The sequence below is a fragment of the Portunus trituberculatus genome, chromosome 20 (assembly GCF_017591435.1).
Source record: "Portunus trituberculatus isolate SZX2019 chromosome 20, ASM1759143v1, whole genome shotgun sequence".
Taxonomy (NCBI): Eukaryota; Metazoa; Arthropoda; class Malacostraca; order Decapoda; family Portunidae; genus Portunus; species Portunus trituberculatus.
This window is the reverse complement of record NC_059274.1, coordinates 14551-38592: the sequence shown is the minus strand read 5'-3', so window position 1 is coordinate 38592 and position 24042 is coordinate 14551. Positions and strand designations below refer to the sequence as shown.

At 36.6% G+C, this 24042-nt stretch overlaps 1 protein-coding gene across 4 annotated transcripts in view; it reads left to right on the top strand.

The window, feature by feature from the left end:
• Positions 1–22715, top strand: part of LOC123506766 (WD repeat-containing protein 19-like) — a 78592-nt gene extending 55877 nt beyond the window's left edge. For 3 of the 4 annotated variants that reach the window (XM_045259088.1, XM_045259086.1, XM_045259085.1), the window contains 6 exons: positions 1182–1337; positions 6257–6353; positions 8038–8244; positions 18842–19116; positions 22082–22158; positions 22302–22715. In XM_045259088.1, the coding sequence (XP_045115023.1) occupies positions 1182–1337; positions 6257–6353; positions 8038–8244; positions 18842–19116; positions 22082–22158; positions 22302–22410 (921 nt within the window). In that variant the 3' untranslated portion in view covers positions 22411–22715. Of the gene's footprint in view, positions 1–1181; positions 1338–6256; positions 6354–8037; positions 8245–18221; positions 18817–18841; positions 19117–22081; positions 22159–22301 lie in introns of those variants that run through there. The other variant, XM_045259089.1, reaches the window with a different exon arrangement.
• Positions 22716–24042: the final 1327 nt, after the last annotated feature.

Here is a 24042-nt window from a genome sequence, read left to right as displayed (position 1 = left end):
TCTCTCTCTCTCTCTCTCTGTTTACATTGTTCTCCTCCTCAATGAAAAGTATGATAAGCATTAGCAGAGGAGGTAGGTGGAGATGGGAGAATTTTGTTACACCCTTTCAGTTATATACACATGTATACTTTATCAATGCGTAAAGAAATAGGATAAAAGCAAAAGTTTATTTATTTATTTGTTTATCTAGCAAAAGTTTATTTATTTGTTTATCTATCAAAAGTTTATTCATTTATTTGTCTTGGAGACAGATGTTTTCAGCCAATGGTGGTGAATGGCAGAAGAGGAGGGAGGAAGGAAGGCATTTAAGCACCCCTCACCTGTAAATATTAAATGTTAGTTAGAAATGCACTTTATTTTAACCATAAGAAAAAAATAATAAATAATGCGAAAATGATGAAAGAACAATCACAATGCACGAGATGCACTAACTAGTGGCAGTATACACCCCGAAGTACAACTCATATCTCAAAAATTTTGCTCATATCTCAAAACAAAAAATGAACCAAATTGTGGCTTGTGTCTCAAAAATTTTGTATCTCAATTAGCTCACTTCAAGGTATTACTGTACAACAACAAAAATAATTGATGCTCATAAAAGGAGCTGGTATATTTCAGTAAAGCATTGCTGGTCCCATTTGAATTAGTTGCCAATATAAAGTAACCTTGAGTTACCTGTTGCATGTAAATCAAGATCAAGATCATGACCCCAGCTGCAGTTTATGATTCTATGTTTGAAGAATGCATCCAATTTTAACTGTTTGTCTCTATTATATTGTTTATGAATTACTAGTTCTCTCAAAGTGCAGAATGTTCATAATAATACTGAATATCATGTTAATCAGTGCCATCACTGTAAACTATGATAATGTCAAGAGAATTTCTTATCTCCAACATTTTCAGTTTTGCCACCTCTTGCTTCTCATCCTCACTATTCAACCAATGCATGTAAGCAACTACTACTATATTAACACACATGCCATGGCCACCGTGCTTAACTATTGGATTCAGTTCACAATACAAGTTTTTTTTTTTTTACTTGACATTCTGAATAATGGATTATGTGTATTCATACAAGCAGATTTTGTCCATTACATCTTTAATATGATGTCTGTAGATGAGAAGTTCAACTGTACAGCTCATTCATATTACTTGTTTCCTTTACCATTCCATTGCAACAGGCAGTGAAGCATCTAATCCGTGCAGCACAGAGTACTAGTACTGAGGACTCAGAAAGCATCCAAATGGCCATTGATGTGGTTGCTGCTGCTGATGATGATGGACTCACACGCCAGCTAATTGACTTCTTGATGGGAGAGGTTGATGGCATCCCAAAGGTAAAAACCCACCATTATCTTTACTATCTTAACCACCACTCAGTTATTAGCTCTTCCTTGCCTTCTTCTGCCACTCATGTGGAGACTTTGGATATAAGACATAAACTTTTGTCACCACATTGCAGTTTATTGAGAAATTGTGTGCTAATGAGTCACATGTTACATTTTAAATGAGTTTAATCGTAGAACAATTTAAATAACACATTGTCTGATCTGGTGACTTATGTTGTAAGATGAACAATGATAAGAATTGGTGAGACTTATGAAAACCCAGAAATAATTCAAGGTATAAAAAAGAAAACTTTAATTGTTTAGGAATGGAAATTAAAATTAATGGAAATAACACTGTCATAAATGAAGGTATACTTGGCTGTATTGCATTAATAAAGATTCTTAGAGTTTATCTTAGACTTGTGCTTATCTCTTAAAAATTCTCACATCTGGGTCTCAGTGTTGGTCTTGATGTGCTGAGATGAACTCTTCTGAGATGAACTCAGTCCCAGCATAAAATGGTGTAAGAGCAAAACAGTAAAATCTTGTATTTCTCAAGTTTGAGGTAATAGTGCAATCCTTTTGCATTTTTTTATGAAATAACAAAAGCAATAATTCATCATAGATTTTGTAAGAATATGAGTTCATAAAATTGTGCATGTTTTTTTTTTTTTTTTTTTTTTTTTTTTTTCCGTAGGGAAGAGGGTCAGCCAAGGGCAAAAAAAGAAAGTTAGAAAAAAGCCTACTTGAGCGCTGGCTCTCCAAAGAGTACAAAAAGTGCCAAAACCGTCAGCCAGAATTAGGGGAGCAAGTGCCTCGATACTTCCCTCTTAAAATAAGCTCCATCAAGTCCAAGGCACATGTATTTCAACTTAGTGTTTATGGCCTTGAGCCCAGCTGCCTGGCTCCTTCTACACAGTAGTGCCTCATTTCCACCCTTTCTTTATTATAAAGGAGATGATGACCCCTAAGGCCAAAAGGGCCAATACAGGCAAGACTTTCCTTCCTTGTACAGTCAGTACACTCAACCCTCGATTTGCCGGACCTCCATTTGCCGGATTTCGGATTTGCCGGACAAGAGTCTGTGGGGGAAAAAAAAAAAAAAAAAAAAAAAGTCCGGGACAAGTCGATTTCAAACTACCGCGCCAGACAAAGTTCGCAAATCGGGCACTATAGATGGCAGCGCGGGCGGACATACACGTCTAGTACTGGACTGTAAACAAGTCTGCCGCGTCACACGAGTGTTGTGCTTACGTGCTTGTCGTGGATACACCTCTTCTTCACAACGATGCCACCCAAAAACCCACCAAAGAAAGTAACTAAGCGTACAGCTAAACCTGTGCACAGTACAGATGTGTGTCGGCGGCATTGGCATGTGTTACGGCCCCACGTGGTGAGATGATGATGATGATGATGGTCGTCGGAGGTTTTGCCTTTGCCTCGGCACCTCCTGTTACTTCTATTCTTCCTGATCCTGCCTTTCTTTTATTTTTCTTTCTCTTGTCTTCCACATCTGGTGCAAAGTCTCTTTCTTCTCCCTCAGTTTTGTTTTTCTGAACAAAAAACGTCTGATTTATTTTCCAACTTCCTGGTACAGCTGGTGCAGGTGCCGAAATGCCGTTAAAGACAACACTATGTTCCCACCGGAAATTTTTGCCGTTAAACACGGGATTCCGGTAAATCGCGTGCCGTTAAAGCGGGGTTCAACCTGTATAGGGTAAAGTCCGGCAAGGGGGTAGACCCCCGGACATTTTCCATTGCCGGACATTTGCCATTCCCGGACAAGCCTTCCCCCCTTTTAGTCCGGCAAATCGAGGGTTGAGTGTACAGTAAACCCTGGTAAAAGGTTTACTGTACTGTTTACAAATAAGCTGGATATCGGATAAGTTGGATCCTTTCAGGGATTTATTTACTTATTTATTAATTAATTAATTTTATTTATTTATTTATTTAATTTTTTTATTTATTTATTTATTTATTTTTTTTTTATTTTTTTTTTTTTTTTACATTCTATCCTTAAAGTACTGATAGGCATTTTTGGCCCTTTGATTGAGTATTGTTAGGCAACTAGGGTCATATTCTATCTTAAATACTCCTGATAGCTCTTATATCTTCCATGTCATTTGAGAAGTTATCTCAGACACAAAACATGCATTTGTGCTGCAGCTGTACCAGTGCTAAGATCAGTGTTTACACAGCAAAAAGCAACCAAGAGGCAGTGTCCACCTCAGCTTTCACTCGCATAAATGATGAATTTACACTTCCTGTGTATGTGTGTATGTACTACATAAATAGTTACCAATCATGTATTTACCTAGTTGTAGTTTTACAGGGCCTGGGCTTTATGCTCGTGTGGTCCCGTCTCCATATCTACACTTATCCAATTTTTCTTTAAAACTATGTACACTCTTTGCTGACACCACTTCCTCACTCAAACTGTTCCAAGTCTCAACACATCTTTGCGGGAAACTAAATTTTTTAACATCTCTCAGACATCGTCCCTTCCTTAGTTTCTTACTATGCGATCTTGTGCTTCTAAAGTCATATTCTTCTCTCAGGATCAGTTTCTCATTATCCACTTCATCCATTCCGTTAATCAATTTATAAACTTGTATCAGATCCCTCTCTCTCTCTCTGCTCCAAGGTTGGTAGATCCATTGCCTTTAGTCTCTCCTCATATGTCATCCCTTTAAATTCTGGAACCATTCTTGTAGCCATTTTTGTAGTCTCTAATTTTCTTATGTGTTTCTTTTATGGGGAGTCCACACAACTCCTGCATATTCCAATCTAGGTCTTATTTTAGTACTTATCAATTTCTTCATCATTTCCTTGTCCATATAGTGAAATGCTACTCCAATATTCCCTAGCAAATTATACGTCTCTCTGAAAATTCTATCAGTATGGCTTACTGGTTGATTATTTTCTTCCATTGTCACTCCCAAGTCCTTTTCCTTTTTTACTTTTTCTAGTTCTACTCCATCTCCCATCTTATAGATTCCCACTGGTCGTCTTTCACTTTTTCCCATTTCCATGACATGGCTTTTGTCCACATTGAATTCCATCTCCCATTTTTTGCTCCATTTCCAGATCTTGTTTAAGTCTTCCTGTGCATGTGTGTAAGTGTGTATTTACCTAGTTACATTTACCTAGTTGTATATTACAGGGTTCGAGCAGGGCTCATAGTGACCTGTCTCCATATCTATGTTTGTCCAACTTTTCCTTAAATTTATGTACACTTTCCTTAGGATGTGTGCAGTGATCAGGGTTCCTCCTAGGCTGTGCTGTCCAACTATGTGTGGTCATGCATGCCTGCCCTTCCCATTCCAATTCATGTCCCTTGGTTTGTTTAAGAGAACTCTTTGTTATATAGCTCATGCTAGTATGTATAAGGTTTTGAAATTGGACTAGATTACATGTTACCATTTTAGAGTGGGGTTATAGTTGTTCCACGCAGATATGTATATGGATTTGTTGTCACGTGCTCTTGTCAGCTCTGTGATGACCTACATTCAATGTTATGCTTTGTAAGTGGTTCTTTTTGTGGTGATGTGGTCCACCATATCATCTTCTCATCCCCAACTCAAGATGAAATCTTATATATGGGTATATATCTTAATGTACATGTAGTTGTGGTTGCCTGTGTAATGCGCAGTAGTAAAATTGCAATAGAAAAAAAATACGAGTACAAGAACCCAATAAGATATGATAAAAATATATGGGATGGCACCAAAACTCAAAGCAGCCAATAAACACATAGTGCAGCTGTGCTGTGAACAATAAGAGGCTTAGAAAAGAAGTGCTGGCCAATGACTGGTATGAATATGAACCAGATAGGCACCAAGGCAGCCAATGACAGGATAATTAGCAAAAATTATGTGCTAAAATAGTTTTGAAGGCTAAAAGACCCAAAGATAGTCACTCTATAACAGTTTGAATTCAAACTGTTTAGTTGCTGTTGCTCTATTTTATAAATGAAATAAATCACTTATAAATCCATGAGATGACAGTGGAAGAGAAAGGAGGGAGTAGGAAGAGATGTAGAGACTGCAGATACTTCCAAGAATTAAATAAGAACAATTTGTGCGAGGAATGCCAAGATATGGCCAGCATGGCAGGGGCCTCCCAGCAGGACCCAAACAGTGAGGACTGTGGCCAGTGCAGAGAGGAAAATAATACACTTTTTATGTGAATCATGCATTGGATGGCACCACATGCTGCTAAAATAAGTAGACAAATGTATAAGGCAATGTGTGACAGGAAGCAGCCAGGAAGTTTTTTTTCATTTGCAAGAAATGCTACCCTAAAGTGATGTCATGCTTGTGAAAACCAAAAGTAATTGAGGAAATATTAGAAAAACAGGAAGAAGGGAAAGCTGAGAGAGCAAAAGAAAAAGAAGAAATGGTGAAGAAGATTGCAGAAGGGATGATAAGAAATATGGAGAAAAAAATCGAGGAAAAATATATGTAGAAAGAAAAAAGGAAAGCAATTATGATAATATATAATCTGCCAAAATCAAAGAAAACTGAACCACAAGAGAAGGAAAAAGATGATGTACAAGAATGTAAAAACATCATAGAGAACAAAATGCAGATAAAAATACTCAAATTATGAAGGTGATTAGGCTAGGGAACCTATATTTTAAGCATTTTTTAATGAAATTAGAACTAGTGCAAGTGAGAAATTTTGAATTTCGTAGAATGTAAATAATTAGTCATTGTTAATTAAAATATGAAAATGCTTTGAGCTTTATAGTAGCCTTGATATACCAAATTTATGCATCATATCTTGTAGTTTGGAAATTTTCCTAAGAAGTTATTGTGTGCATGTTGTTTTGCACACAGTCACATTGGGAAATGCTAACTGTATTGCATCTTTGATAGATCTCAAATGGACATTGGCTCATTGTTATTTTTATTTTCTCTCTATAGGATGCAAAATACCTATTCCGACTCTATATGGCTAAAAACCAATATCGTGAGGCAGCAAAAACTGCCATCATCATAGCAAGAGAAGAGCAGAACTCAGGTAAGTCAAGCATAGTATCATTTCTATTTATTACACTCTGTTAAACATTAGCTTGTGTCTCTAAGTATGAAAATAGAGGACCAAATAGCATTTGTCAAATTACAGGTGATTTGATTGTGTGTGATTTTTAGAAAAAAGCTCCCAGCATACAAACAATCAGTTAAATATATTATTTAAGGAATTAACACACTCTATGAATGATATTGCAATGTGAAAAGAGGGTATTTAGCATTCTGAGGATCACAGTTAGAGAACATTAATCACAAAATGATCTGTACATCAACGTACAAATGGGTGCTAAAAAGGAGCCATGTAAAGTGTATGAAATGGGACCCATAAAATATCACTCAGCTTCAAGCCTACCTGGAATGCACAGACTGGACTACACTTATAGAAAATGGAGCAGGTATTAATGTAAACAAGGATATTTTTAAATAATTTCAAACTTTTGCTTAGACTTGCTTATTCCAATCAAGGGCATGAAAATATGTCCAAATGATAAATAATTAGTAAAAGAAAATAGCAGATTTATAAAAAGCATACAACAGAATGAAGAACCTTTAGGATAAATTATAAGAAAGATGCTTGGAAAGGACTCAATGGGTATAATTGAAAAAGTAAACTACACCTCAATCAGTAGATAGGGTTACATATTTAAATTAAATTAATTCTTTCTTTGGAAGGTTTGAAAAATATAGTTTTAGTGCAACGAGCAATGAGGTGATGGGTATCATTTAAAATTGGAGAGGTGAGCAGATCAAAATGATTTAATAACTGTTGGTAATGGAACTAAAGCAAGTGTGTGTGAGCAAGGCCAAGGAGTAGAATGAGATGCCAGCAAGGATGCTTAAGTGGTGTACATAACATCTGGCACTGCTGCAGTGGCTGTTCCAGAACTCAATCAGTCAGGCTAAAGTGCCTCACATATAAAAGCTTTCAAAAATTAAACCAATTGCCAAAATATGATATCCAAAACATGTTAATGATTTTAGACATGTTGCTTTCACATCTTATATCGTGATGTGCCTTTATATGATAAAATGGAGAATTTTAGTGATATGATGCAATCTGCTTAACTGTGAAAACAAATATAGATAAGATGGAAGCCTAACTTTAATGAAGGACATTTGTAAGCATTTAAGTAAGAAACTCTACTCATGTCTTATCTTCCCTTCCTTACTCTCAAATGTCACATTACACAATGTTTTTTGTACAATCAACATTCTGCTTTTGTTCTCTTTCATGTTTAGATACTGTGTAAAATAGTTTTAATATAAAGAGATAATCTTGCTATATACAGTGTGACTGTGTTGCCACAAATGCTGGCTAGTGACTGACTAACAATGAACAAGGCATTTGGGAAAGATGCCACAAGTGGTCTTGCATACAAAATAATTAAGAGAAACATTATAAATTAAATACATACATGTATGATTTCATAACAAAAGTAGTAATGATAACAATGATAATATTGATAACAACAACAACAGTAATAACAATAGTAATAATGATAATAATAGTAATGATAATAATAACAATAATAATAACAATAATAATGATAATAATAATAATAATAATAATAACAATAATAATAACAATAATAATAATAGTAACGATGAAATACAGTACACTTAAGTTTAAATGCTTTTTCATAAAATTAATCCAAAAAGTGTCCCTCCTTCAGGAAATTATCGCCATGCCCATGATGTGCTGCTGGGTATGTATGGAGAGCTGCAGCGACAGAAACTCAAGATTCCTGCAGACATGAGTTCAGCTCTATTGCTTCTTCACTCTTACACATTGGCCAGGCTGTTGGTGCGCAAGGGGGACCATCTCAAGGCCGCCAGGATGCTTATTAGAGTCTCAAATAACATTTCCAAGTTTCCAGCACGTGAGTCACATTAGTTATTGTTTTTGGTTAAAACTTTTTGGGGGGAATGGTTATGAAATTCCTAGATAAGCTCAAATTGTGGTAGTAGTTGTATGTTAAAAATGTTTTCCATACTGTAGCCACATAGCCCAGACTGTTTGGATATAGATTGAAAAGTTAAGAAGTTGTGATGTTGCAGTCATATAGTACAGAAGGTCATCAGTTCTATATTCCTAAATGTGCTTCTGTATCAGGCATACAATCTCTAATCTGTGTCAGCTATTATTAACCTTACCTTTAAGTTTTTGGATAATCCTTATGCAGATAATTTCTGAATTTGGTTTGATCTAGGTTTTTATGCATCTCTATAAAATTTGGTACATACACTCGACCCTCCTTTATCTGGACCTCATTTATCTGGATTTTGGCTTATTCTAGACTGTGTCCAGATATTGATTTGATCATTTGAGTCCAGACAGTAAACAAATTCATTCAAACTGTGCACTTTACGTGCTGCGACAAACAATCAATAGATGGCAATAAGACCAGCAGCTCCATGTTTGATTTGATAAGTTAACAAGTTTGTGCATTTTTCAATACCTTAGATCTCTTAGTTATGTCTCGTAAGAGTATTTAGTATAAGCTAGTAGCCCTGTCTGTGGCATAAAAGCTGGAATTGATAAGAAAATTAGAGAAAGGAGCTAAAGTTGTGAATGTTTTTGAGGAGTATGGTGTGGCCAAGCAAACTGTGTGAGACATTAGGAAATCAAAAGATAAGTTAATAGAACATTCTTCCAAATACTGTGTGAATGCATCTTCAAGTAAAAATGGTAACGGTGCACTAAGGAAAACTGTAGTGAGTGCAAAAGATGCTGCATTTGATGCCACAGATATGAAATACATGAATTGGGGATCAATGTCTGTGGCAATGAAAGCCTTTCAGTGGCCAGGAAGCTGGCAAAGAAGATTGATATAGAAAATTTCAGGAGGAATAATGTGTAGCTGTGGCAATTCTGCAATTGACACAGAATTTTCAATACTACTGTGCAGTGTAAAGCTGGTGATGCAGACATGGCCAGCATTGCATGACATGGCTACGTGTTGTGATAGTATGTTTACTGTACTTCACGTCTATGAAGTTTTTTTTCATGCTCTTGGCTATTACTGTTAAGTTAATTTGGGGTTAGGTGAGCTTAGATTAAGTTTTGTTTTGGATTAGTTTGGCAGGAAATCCAAAATAGACTAAATTTTGCATTTTCTAAAATAAAAGAATATATATATATATATATATATATATATATATATATATATATATATATATATATATATATATATATATATATATATATATATATATATATATATATATATATATATATATATATATATATATATATATATATATATATGACTTTGATCCTTACTTCCCTAAGTACATGGAAGGAACAGTAAAACACACAAGTAATTTGATGGCATCAGTAGCATCTGGGTATCATGGAACAGGAACTTTAGTAGTACTGCCAAAGATTCTCTCAAGTCAACAAGGAATGTTATCTAGAGCTTCTTGCTGACATTCAGGAGGATTGTTTCACAAAATGCAAAAGTGAAATATTCATGCAGGATGGTGCCAGACTAATCAGAAACTAGTTATAATGGGTCAACATAAACTGTATCAAAGACTGGCCAGGTAATAGTGTGGATTTTAATCCAATTGAAAACATCTGGAGATTGATGAAATGCCGATTGCAGGGCCATAACACCTCCACAGTGGATAAGCTCATCACCCATATCCATGATATCTGTGGAAACCAGAACCTTCCCTCCTACAAAACCTAGCTTTATCTGTTCCAAAACATCTTCTGAGCTTCCTTAAGAGGAAAGGCAACCCAACAAAGTACAGTAATACCTCGAGATACGATCTCCCAAACATACAATTTTTTTTATGTAGGACGAAAAATTTCATATAATTTACTTATTGAAATACAAAGATATTTTTAAGATACGAATAGCCATCAATAGGTGGTGCAGTGATCATTCAGCTACCTGCGTCCACCTGAACATTCAGCCCGCGTTGTGTATCGTTGTTCATCCTTTGTGCATGTATGTGTCTGTGCTCCTCGGCAGTGTGTATTTTTTCTTAAGTTTTGTGAACTCATGAGTCCCAAAAGTAAAAGTTTGGCAAGAAACACACAAAATAGCCTGTATTCACATACTGGGGATCCTCGCGATTCAATGGGGTTAGGGCGGTTTTACATCGGTCGAATCAGCTTCACGATTTGAATAGATTTGTTTATTCGAATCGTGAAGCAATTGTTCCCATAAGATACTTAAGAATTAGGGGTATAGGTACCAAACTCCAGCCTAGACCCCCTCAAAACATCACTATAACCTCTAGAAAACATTAACTTAGACTAAATCAGTACTATTAAAGGCTTCATTTATATCTAACTTTTTTTTATTAAACACATTAGGGTGCAGTACAATTTTTGAAAATAAAAACACTTGCAGTATTCTCACACTACATACTTGTCCCTGTTCTTCCAAATTATTAATACTGTTGATCTAGGGACACTTGTTTGTGTTGCAATGACACTGTGAGCTATACCTGCTTCACACTTTCTCATAAGCTCAAGCTTTTTTTTTTTTTTTTTTTTTTTTTTTATTTATTTATTTTTTTAAGTAGGGAAAAAGAAAGTTAAAAAGAAAGGCCCACTTGAGTGCTAGCTCTCTTAAAAGTGTAAAAAGTGCAAAAGCCGCAGGAAATTGTGCTTGTTAGGGCTGGGGCTGGATGGGGCTTTCCGTCGTCTTGAGTCAGACGAAACGAATATTGTTTTCCAATTAAGATCTGTGGATTCTAATTAACACTTTTATAATAGAATTAATTTTCTTGTTAATTGGAATGATTCTATAACCTCAAATCAATAGAATCTTGATAAGTAGATGTAAATATATTTGTATATGTATATATTTTTGTCCTAGCCTAGCGGTGAAAAGTAGTTCAGTTATTTGTTTACATTTCTCTGGCACTGTGACGTTCCAAGGCTTCTCTTCCAAGGAACAACTGACCAAGATAAACAGCTTTGATGTTTATGAGTGGACAAAGCTTTCTGAAGAGATTCTCATAGGGAGCATTAAAGGCCAAAAATAGCAACGAAAAAATAACAACAGCTTGCTGAGGGTGAAAGGGCCACCATGTTTGTGTACAGTTGACAAACGCGATAAGGGTGGAAGCAAGGTTGTGTGTAATGACCAGCATCAACAAAAGTTGACAGTCTTCAGAAAGTTGAAAGAAAAAGTTCACGGAAAAGTGGTAGTGTGATTCCGCCTGCGACACACAGGATAGCGTCGGTTTACATTTTCGCCTGGCGGGTTTGTGGCAAATTTGGGGTGGCGGTGCATTTGACCGGGTGGGTGGCGCACGAGATATAAATGTCGAATTGGCAAGTCAGTTGGTCCAACCTTGAGGATTGGGTATTAATTAGCTGAGTTTGAATTGGCGATAATTCAAACTGCGAACGGTCAAATCGCAAGGATCCCCTGTACTGATTACACTTAGAAATTCAATAAACGAGTGAGTATAATTGGTGTTCTGCCCAAAAGGAACTCTTCCTCTTTGCAATGCAAAAAACCAGAAGTCTCTAGATGTCATGGCTACCAAAATATCACAGGTTGAATTTTTACATGGCCTTGCGTCCGATAGGATTCAGCGGCCTTGGCTAGAGCAGGCCCTTGAAAACTCTCTCTCTTGTCTCTCTCTCTCTCTCTCTCTCTCTCTCTCTCTCTCTCTCTCTCTCTCTCTCTCTCTCTCTCTCTCTCTCTCTCTCTCTCTCTCTCTCTCTCTCTCTCTCTCTCTCTCTCTCTCTCTCTCTCTCTCTCTCTCTCTCTCTCTCTCTCTCTCTCTCTCTCTCTCCTGTTCTGATACCACTATCATTTAAAAGTTGTCTTCCCTTAACATGGCAAGAGACCTGAGGTATAGAAGTAAGGCGCGCGGGAGAGGTGGCGGAATCAGACACCGTGAAATCACTGTTGCTCCTACCATCCGTCATTGGTGACACAGTGACATAGGGCATATGCTTACTCCTGATGAGTGTTGCCAGCTCACAAGCAAAGAAAATGGGAAGAAAATAGCCAAAACATAGCTGTAAAAAGCCTAAACATATATCAACGTGCCCCGAGTCTTGCGTGATTAACGTCTATCAATGTGTCCTGAGTTTTGCGGGTTAAGTTGTTATTTTGGGCAATTTAGTTAATCTATATCATGCATACAATAAACATTATTTATCTTATACTAAATCTATATTTAGTTGGTATTTAAAACATGTTGATTTTGGGAGGGGATAAATTCATATCACAAGAATGAATTAATTCTATTTCCATTAATTTCTATGGAAAAAATTTACTTGATATACGATGTTTTATATATATATATATATATATATATATATATATATATATATATATATATATATATATATATATATATATATATATACAGTGATCGTCACAGAACGAATTAAATTGGTATGTCGAAGTACCACTGTAGTAGAGTTGATATAAGTACCATAAAAATGGATATTTTCAGTATTTTTCAAAAATTATGAAAAAACTATACCATACCATCACTTTTACCACTGAATATATATATATATATATATATATATATATATATATATATATATATATATATATATATATATATATATATACTATACAATAAGTCCTCGTTATACGATACTTCTTTATCAGGTAAATTCACAATTACGGTATTTGGAAATTACTACCCTCGATTCAATATACGGTAAGAAAAATTCACAGATACGGTATCCGCTCATGTCATCCGAGAGGACCCAGCACGGAGGAGCAGGGGTGATGACGTCATCCATGCCACACCTCACCGCCACTCACAGTACTGACTTTGACTTGACCACCCTTGGAGGCTATTATCTCTTCCCCTTCCCCCTTTTTTGTTTTAACTGCATTACATATTACTTACATGCATTACTAATTAGATGAATAAATGGAATATTAAAGCATCTATTGTAAGCACAAATATATTCATAATAACCATGGCAAACACTAAAAGGCCTACTACCAGCGGCAAACCATGCAGCAACTGATAAAGGGCACAGATGGGCCTGGCAAACCCATTATCAGTGAATGGTGGAAGTCGTATAACATCAAGCACGCCTTAGATAACATCAAGTCATCTTGGGACGAAGTGAAGACATCTACAATGAACTTGGCGTGGAATAAAGTATGGCCAGAATGAGCGCATGACTTCCCAGGCTTCGCTGAAGACGACATCAGTGCAATCAGAAATGACAAAGTAAATCTGTGCCATAGGGCTGGCTTTGATGAAGTTGATGATGATGATGTTCAAGATCTTTTGGAAAACCATGCTGAATCTCTCTCAAATGACGAACTTATAGAGCTAGACAAGGCATCACAGGAGGCAGAAAAAGAGGGAGACGAGGGCGTGGCATGGACATCAAAACTCTTAGAAAATGTCTCGGTAGTATCAAAAAAGCTCTGGAAACCCTGAAGGAACGTGACCCAAATCCTGCCAGTAGCAAAGTGGCTCATGATGTAGAGAAAAGTGTCAAGATTTATCAAGAAATCTATGATGAAAAAACAAGAAAAGCTAAACAGTCCTCCATCTACTCGTTCTTCAAGCCTGTCAGATATGCCGTCCCTGTCACACCTGCCAACCCTGCTACAGCTGGCCTTTCTACATCTGCTTCTGACAGTGCAGACGATGACGTCTTATTTTTTGTCTGCCCACTCAGCGGAAGATGAGTAAGGGCTGAAATCCCTACATTCCCTTAGCCTTGGGAAGGACATCATCTGATAGAATACATGGCGATTGAAAGGTAAATAAAAACATTTTCTGTTTATTTCTTTTGCGCAGTACTTTACTTTCTTTTTTTTTTTTTTTTTTAATGATTATTTTAATGTATTTTCATTTCTGTAGGGGTGACTTTTGACGTGCTGGAACTCATTCCCTATTATTACATGTTATAATGGGTTCGGTACACGGTAAATTCGATATGTGGTAAGGTTTTCAGGAACGCATATATACCATATAACGAGGACTTATTGTATACACACACACACACACACACACACAAGTTTAACTAAAAATGATAAAGGCAAAAGACTAAAAATGATGTATACGAACATAGACGGGGTTTTATCAAGTAAATTAGAATTAAGAGATTACATAAGGAAAGAAAATCCAGATATTATATGCCTGGCTGAAACAAAACTAAATGAGGAAATCAAAATAGTCTTGGATAATAGGTATAATGTATGGAGAAGAGACAGAGTGGGTAAAGGAGGAGGAGGAGTCATGATAATATTAAGGAAGGAGATAGTGATCAATCAAGTGGAATGTGGGGAAGGAAAAGCAGAAGTATTGTATATTAAGATGCATATTAATAAAAAAGAGATAACAATCATTGTAACATATGTGCCACCAAAAACAAATTCATGGACCAATCAAGAATATAAAGACATGATAGATGACACAATAAGGAGTCTAATGAGAATCGTTAAAGAAAGGAGAAAAGTGATATTAGTAGGAGATTTCAACTGTAAAGAAGTGGACTGGGAAAATTATGAAAGTGGTATGGGGAAGAAGCCTGGGAGAAAGATTCTTAAACCTAATGATAGACAATATGATGGACCAGAGAGTAAAGGAATGCACAAGATTCAGAGGAAAGCGATGAGCCGGCCAGATTGGACCTAGTTTTTACAAGGGTATACAAATGAATGACGATATAAGATATAAGTGCCCATTGGGAAAGAGTGACCATGCAATATTAGAAATAGATATAGAAGAAGGAAAGGAAGATAGAGATGATTCATACAAAGGAGACCGATTAAATTACAGAAAGGCTGATATTGAGAATCTCAAGAACTATTTTAAAACGTAGACTGGGAGGAGATGGAAAACTCAGAGACAATGCAAGACAAATATAACTTATTTTTGGAAATATACAAAACAGGAGTCAGGAATATGTCCCAAAATATAGACCAAAAGAAGAAGGAAAGAAAGATTGGTTTAATGCAAGGTGTGCTAAGGCAAAGGAGAAAAGAGATGGAGCATGGAAAAGGTGGAGGAGAAATAGGAATCCAACAAACAAGGAAAACTTCAAGGCAGCGAGAAATGAATATGTTAAGGTGAGGAAGGAAGAGGAAAAGAACTTGAAAAGATATTGTCGAAAAATGTAAGGAGCAACCAAAATTGTTCTATAGATTCATAAATGGAAAAATTAGGCAAAAAGAAACAATAGAAAGGTTAAAAGGAGAGAACGGGATGGTGGAAGACCCAAAAGTATGGCAGAACTATTAAATAAAAAATTCCAGGAGGTCTTTACTAAAGAATCCAAATTTGAGAGGCCACAGGGTAATAGAGACAATCTATATGAAAGAGATTAAAGTAACCAAGCTTGAAATAAAAGAGTTAATGAAGGAACTGGATGAAGAGAAGGCAATGGGACCGGATGAAGTCTCAGGCAGAATACTGAAAGAATGTAGGGAAGAACTAGCAAGTCCTATATACAACATCATAAAATGCTCAATAGAAAATGGAACAGTGCCAGTAGAATGGAAAAGAGCTGAGGTGGTTCCCATATATAAGAGTGGAAGGAAGAAGAACCTTTAAATTACAGACCGGTATCACTAACTAGTGTAATATGCAAGATGTGTGAAAGAATAATAAAGAAACAATGGATCGAGTTCCTTGAAGACAACAAATTAATATCAAATAGCCAATTTGGTTTTAGAAAAGGACGGTCTTGTGTAACTAATTTATTGAGTTTCTATTCTAGAATAGTTGATAGAGTACAAGAGAGAGAGGATGGGTTGACTGCATCTATTTGGATTTAAAAAGGCGTTTGACAAAGTGCCACATGCAAGATTACTGTGGAAGTTAGAGGAGAAGGGTGGCTTAAAAGGAAGCACATTGAGATGGATAGAAAATTATTTGAGGGGGAGAGAAATAAGGACGGTAGTTAAAGATATGAAGTCCAAGTGGAGAGCAGTAGAAAGCGGAGTGCCACAGGGGTCAGTATTGGCACCAATACTTTTCCTCATTTATATTAACGACATGCCAGAAGGAGTGAACAGCTACATAAATTTGTTTGCGGATGATACGAAACTGTGCAGAGTTATAAAGCAAAAGGAGGATTGTGAAATACTGCAAGAAGACCTAAATAAGATCTGGGAATGGAGTAAGAAGTGGGAAATGGAATTCAATGTGAACAAAAGCCATGTCATGGAAATGGGAAAGAGTGAAAGACGACCTGTGGGAATCTATAAGATGGGAGATGGTGTAGAACTGGAGAAAGTCAAAAGGAAAAGGACTTAGGAGTGACGATGGAAGAAAACAATCAACCAGTAAGCCATATTGATAGAATTTTTAGAGAAACATATAATTTGCTGAGGAATATTGGAGTAGCATTTCACTACATGGACAAAGAAATGATGAAGAAATTGATAAATACTATAATAAGACCTAGATTGGAATATGCAGGAGTAGTGTGGACCCCTCATAAAAGAAACACATAAGAAAATTGGAGGCTACAAAAATGGCTACAAGAATGGTCCCAGAACTTGAAGGGATGACATATGAGGAGAGACTAAAGGCTATGGATCTACCAACCTTGGAACAAAGAAGGAGAGAGGAGACCTGATACAAGTCTATAAATTGATCAACGGAATGGACCAAGTGGATAATGAGAAACTGATCCTGAGAGAAGAATATGACATCCAAGCACAAGATCGCATAGTAAAAAGCTGAGAAAGGAAGATGTCTGAGAGATATTAAAAAATATAGTTTCCCGCAGAGATGTATTGAGACGTGGAACAGTTTAGATGAAGAAGTAGTGTCTGCAAAGAGTGTGCACACTTTTAAAGTAAGATTGGATAAGTGTAGATATGGAGACGGGGTCACACGAGCATAAAGCCCAGGCCCTGTAAAACTACAACAACTAGGTAAATACACACACACACACACACACACACACACACACACACACACACACACACAGTCAGTGGTGAAAGTGATGTGAGACAAAAGTTAGAATGATTTCATAAATAATTTTTTAAGTACTCCAATTTATATAGAAACATAGGAGAGAAAGATACAAATGGTAAAGAGGTGGAGCGAGGTTGGAGAAAGAAGACATTCCCATTATCTATAACAGCGTTTCTCAACCTTTTTACCCTTGCGTAACCCTTAAAATAAATTACATGTCACAAGGAACCCCCTGTGCAAAAATAACCCTGAATTCTGAAAAAGAAATTTACTGAATATTATGGGCAAATGAGGGACTGTACCTGTACACCAAGAACCACAGAGATGACTGATGTAGACTTTGCATGCGTCTTGTATTGAATGAGTCACTTGATACATGAATCAGTCACGAACAGGTGCTATACAGACATCACTAAATGTATTCTCAAGGATTTTTATTTTTTTAGTAACATATAGATTAGATATGATGACGTATGTATTATAATATTACAATAACCAATAACATATGGTGCATGTTTAGTTACATTACATACTATTTGAAATTAAATAAAAAGTCAAAAGTGCATTAGCTTATCTCACTTGTTTTCACTGAACCCTTAGGAACCTTTTGTGGAACCTTAGGGTTCTGGGAAACCCCAGTTGAGAAACCCTGATCTATAGATAGGTGGCAATAGTGGGGGAATCCTAGTGAAACCCAGGGCCATAACTAAACAGCGAGTTTAGAGTGACCTGAGTATAGGTGCAACTTCCAGCACCCTCTCTGCATTTAACCTCTTTCAAGATTAGTGTCTCAAAATAAACACTGTTTTCACCCTCTATGCCTGTTATGTCATGTCAACTCCCACCTTAAATATTGGATTTTTTTTTTTTTTTTTTTTTTTTTTTAAACAGGTCTTTGTGATAAAAATGTAATGTTCGAACTGAAGTTAATTTTTTCACCTACCTGGTTTTCATACAGCAACAAGTGCCCTCCCTCTTCTTCTCAGTCTAGCTCATGACACATGATAATTTACTGAGGTGGTGCACAGCTGCTGCTCTGGCTGTACCAAGCAGTGCTGGTCACTGCTGACAGGCATAGTGCTAATGCGGGAATATTAATCTTGGCATAAAAGTAAGTGGTACAGTGGAATTGCTCGTTTTTAGTGTGAAAAATAGATAAGTGAAGAAATTCATTTTAGTTTAGAAATTACATTTATGTGTAGCTTACATGCTACCCATAATGTATCTGATGACATGTTATCCATAATCATTATATCTTTATTCCTTTATTAATGAATTTTTTACCTGTTTAATTATTCTTCTATTATTTTTATTATTGTATTAATTTCCTAATAGTAATTTTGTGTACATCTCCTATTACTATTACACATTTCCACCATTTCACAATTCCAGTTTTAAAAATGTTTCTCTTGCTTTCTGTCTTCTCAAAGTCAGGACAGAAAATTAGGTCATAATGATGGTATTGATTATATGAGAAATATTTATTAAAGTCATTAAACTTTTCAGCAATCTGTAGATGTCCATGCCCCCACAGATGAAATTGAACACAACAGTAACTATAAGGAGACATAATTTCAGACATGGTCCCCATCTTAACCTCCACTGTTATTGAGTGCCAGCGAGCCGGACTCAAGAATTCTTCATTCAGTTTTGCTGCCATGCTGATGCGTCCTGAGACTCGTGGTCAGATAGATGAAAGATACAAGAAAAAAATTGAGGCCATAGTGCGCAAACCACAGAAGAGTGAGGAAGAAGAAAAGAGGTCACCTTGCCCCTTCTGTTCAACAGCTATTGAGGAGACTAGTCTTGAATGTGCTCAGTGTCAAAGCTCCCTGCCATACTGCATTGCTACGGTAATATGCTTTTTTTACTTTATGCTGGGATTTACTTCACTAAGGAATGGGATCTTTTTGTAATGAGCTTTTCTATTCCTATCAAGCTTTTCTTTGTTTTCCAAACATTATTCTATATGCGTTTTACTAAAATTTAATATAAATACTGTTACAAAGCCTTGATTTATACCCTGAAGCCCTCATGTCTGTGGCCTTGGTCTTGGGAGCCAAACTGAGGTAATGGGCTTTGTTGGTACCATGAGCAGAGGTACCCTCATCTCACCTATAGCATCTGCATATTCTCTGCCTATAATGTTCCTTTTCAGGCTTTACAGTGTGTGGGTAATCTATGCCTGCCTGTGAGGATCCTTTGGTGCAACACTAAGTACAATTGGAGGGATTTTGTCATTGAGATGTTGTAAGCTACTGTATTATATTAGGGAGGCAGCGGCATAGTAGATAAGGTGATGAGCATGGGATCAGGCAGACATCCATGCATAGGTTCGAATCCCACCACATACTATTTTGAAGCTATGACACTTGTTAAGTGGTTTAAAGTTACTTACATGTCACCATGATACCCAGGTTCTAGGTGGTTACACTAAAGATGCACTTGGGTGGTGATATGGTCCCTAATATAAATAAAATTGTCTGCACCACTAATGGGCAGAAGCTGAACAGCACTTCCCACATATATTCTTCAAGTATGCCTAGAGGCACTGTAGGCCATAACACAAAAAAAAAAAAAAAAAAAAAAAAAAAAAAAAATTCTGTCATTGAAAAAATAAGACAGTGCTCTAAGTCAGCTTGGTGTTTATTTTGCATTCTTGCCTGCTAATTGTTCCATGCATGTATGTACTGTGTCCTGGCACAATATGGATGCCACAGCTCTCCATAACTCCTCCCCCAAGATGCTAGATCCCCTACTATATCATGACTCTCCAGCCCTTCTTGTAAAGGGAGAAAGCTTGTTGCATCACTATTGTCAGGAGTGGCAAGTGGTTGTGGTGTTTGGTGTGCACACAACTTGGGACAAATCAGGGACATTGGCTCATGCAGACAATGTCATAGTTGCTACTGCTACTGTTAGTGGTCTTGGCAGCTATGAAATCATGGCAGTAAGAGAGACAGGACATGCTATGGCAGACTGTGCACGAGGTACAAGCTCAGTTGTGAGGCTGGAAAGAAGAATTGAAAGAGTTTATTCAGGTTGTTTGGGTTCTTTTAATCTTGGCCCAGTGCAGTTTCCACAAGCAGTGTAGGTATGTGTGAAGTCATTGAGTTGAGTTAATCCAAATTAAATTTAATAAATCACATTATTTGATCATATCTTTTTAAATATCAAGCCGTGTTAAATCAAAATTGCGTGATTCAAACTCATATTAATCAAGAGTTGACTATTCTGTAAAAGAAGGTACTGACCCAACAGCATTTGTTAGAACAGTTGGTCAGAAGAGGAGGAGAGTGGTAAGAAGAGAGACAAACACAGAAACAGAATGGCCTAATGTTGAACTTGTTCCTTTTGTATCCTGTTCATTTACACAAGAAATTAAACTTAGAAAGTTTTGCCCAGCATATCCTTCTTCTTCATGGATTGATACCAGTGTCCTTGTGACGACACTGCAGTACACGAACACTGTGAAGAACACACACGTATCTGGTGTAAGGATATTTTAGTTTATTGTAACATTGCAAAATAAAGAGAGGGGGAATGCATCCCTTTTCTTCCCTTTAATATTCAGCTAGTTATCCAATGCACTGCATAATGAGGTGAGGTGTACTTCTTTATCTTATACATCTAGTTTCTAGTGGTCTTTCTCTTCTGTTAACACTATCAGCCCAGCCCCACTCATATACATTTTATATACAAATTCATCACTTCATCCCCTCAGTATGGCTGTACCATTTCGGTGTGCTCCTTATCCACTCCACCAGTGTTAGATTTACAACACTTGTATCAGCAGTCATACCACATTTCCCACACACATTCTTGTAATTCTCCCTTCTATCCTGTCACCCCACATGACTCTCTCAAATAACTCACACAGAATTCATTTTTAATTCTTGTGTCCAATTTTTTGTATATTTGTCTCTGAATCATTTGCCAATACTGACAGGAAAATAGTTCCATAAATTTCTCTTTCATAACTCTTGCAAGCCATCTTTTGATACACCTATCTTTCACATCTCTCTTCCTTTTTCACCATCTGATTCATCATGGTTATCTAGCATTGAACACAGGTACTTCATTTCACCCATCTTCTCCATTCTCTTTCCTCCTCCTACAGCTACCACACTCATCTTATAATGTATATTGAAATCATCACCAATTCTCTCAAGCACCGTCACCTTATTTTTATCATCATCCATCCCCAGCTTGCATTTCTCTCACACATAGCTTTTGGAAGTTTTCCATTATTCCCTGAAATTTCTTTTCCCCTCTGCTAGTAAGGTATACTGCTACAGCCCATCATACGTTATTCAGTTTAAACCTTGCATCAACATTTATTCAAATTTTCATCTTTCATATAACCATCCATAATAATACTGAATAGCCACAGAGATATCGTATGTCCCTGCCTCCTGATCATGCTGTGAAAATTCCTCCTTGCTCCCCTTCCATCCTCATACATACGCTTGCATCTTTGAAAATTGATATACAAGTAGATGCACAAATAAAAAGCTTAAGTGCTTCTCCTATATCATAAATATTAGGAGTATCTTAAAAGTCTTCCCAGTTCAGTTGTGTTTCAGGTTGTCTTGAGAAAACCATCAGAATCATGGTAGAAGAATTCAATCGTAAAAAGAAAAGATATTGGCATGAACGTCTTAAAATTGTAACTTTATTTTAGTGGGTGAAAAATTAATTCCTAAGGAAATAATTCGTAGTAGAAGAATCTCCATCTCTTCCTTTTTTAAACATTTGGCATATTGAAGCACTTGGCTGAGGTTTTGTTAAAATAACAGAAAAATTCTTCATCCACAGGGCCAGCATATCTTAGCAGATGACATAACCATCTGTCCCTCCTGCAAGTTTCCAGCTATAAGGACTGAGCTGATAAAGTTAGTATTTATACTCACAAACTTATATTTCTAAATCTGCATGTTCCTCTTACAGTAAGTATACATTGATTTTTTTTATTCCTTAATTGTAATCTTGTGTTTACCTATATATACATACAACTAACTTGCTTTGTGTTTTGTAGGTTGGTGCAGGATGGAGAGGGTTGTCCCATGTGCAATACAGTCCTGGAAGTCAGTAAGCTCACACCTGTAGCAAACTGGAAGACCATTATCCTTAATGTAGAAACTTAGGATTAATATTAAAGTTCAACACATTACAAAGAATTCAAGCATAAGACACTGCACATTAACTCATTAGATAAACCAATCTAGTCACTTGAAAGTCATAGATTATAACAATGTTGGTTGTTAATTTGTTTTCTGTCTTCATTTTGTATTAACATTTTAGGATAAATTACTATATCATTACTGTATATGGAACAGTAATATGGAGCATTTAAGTGTGGTTCACTTTGGAATTTGGCTTTTCTTGGCCCTACCTGATTTATCTTCACTGCACCTAAGATGATCTGAAAATAAACTCAACTGCAGTCAAAGATCCTTTATTGGCCTAATCTTCTAAGAAGTATATGTTTTTTCATCTTGAATTAGCTCTTTCTCACTGTTGTGAAGGGCACAAGGTAATGTGGCACTTGCAGGAGGGGAAATTTTTATTAAGTTGCAGAGTGACAGAAGGTAAGAAAAACATTATTAACATATCATTAACAGGAAACTGCAACACATGAATCAGAAATCAAAGAAAATTATTGACTGCCACTTAAACACAATACACTGGTACCCTGGGTTACATCCTTAATCCATTCCATAACCCAGATTGCAACTCTGTTTAGAAACAAGCTGTATCTTTATTTTCCATAGATTTTTTTTTTTTTTTTTTTTTTTTCTCCGGTTTACATCCGGTTCCTCTATTACATTAGGGCTAGGATTGTGCCTCCTGACAAAGGAGTCAGGAGGACTTTGGTTTTGGCATTTAGGAACCGTTACCCCAAGTGGATGCCCTTCCTAACCTCGGATCGTGGACAGGATTCGAACCCGTGCACTTGAGAACCCTGGGGCCCACAAAGCGCGCGTGGTCCCACTGCACCATGGCAGCCCCTCCATAGAAATACATTGAAAAAGAAAAATTGATTAATCCATTCCAGGAAAAAAAAACCTGTAATATTACTTATACAGTCAACTCTCGATTAACATGAGAGTTGTGTTCCTGGAGACGTCGCGTTATTAAGAATTATTCAAATATAATTTTCCCATAGAAATCAATGGTAATAGGGGAAAGAGAGGATTACATTCCTTGCCACTGGGAAGGTCTGCCTATTTTATTACTCAAACTTTAAAAAAACTATTGATACATCACTAGCTCATGTAAACAATAAAAACATGCATTCTCATTTTATTTTTAAGTACATTACATTTATAAGTCATTAGGTAACACAACAAAAACATGTCCTTACACTCGTCATCACTTTCTTGATGCATCACTTGTCATTGTCTGCTGAATCTTCACCCCACTCTCCTACCCTTGTGTCTTCTACTTTATTTACATTTCCGCCCTTCATCCAGATCCTTTTCTATGATCTTTTGGAAGAATTGATCTAGTGCAGTTTGTGTGATCATCTTTTTCTTCTGATCTAACAGAGAGAGAGAGAGAGACATTCTTGTTGCATATACATCTCAGAGCAGCACTGAATGATTTTTCTACCAATTTAGGCACTATAGTTGCAGATTGATTAGAAGTTCATTAGAGAGCTTTGGAAAGTGATGGAAATGGAAATAAGCAGGAGACAGTTACATTTGATACAGGGATTGCCAATTGTACACATGAAGGCTTCTTGCAGCTTCTCTTATTTGATGTAACTGTGGGAA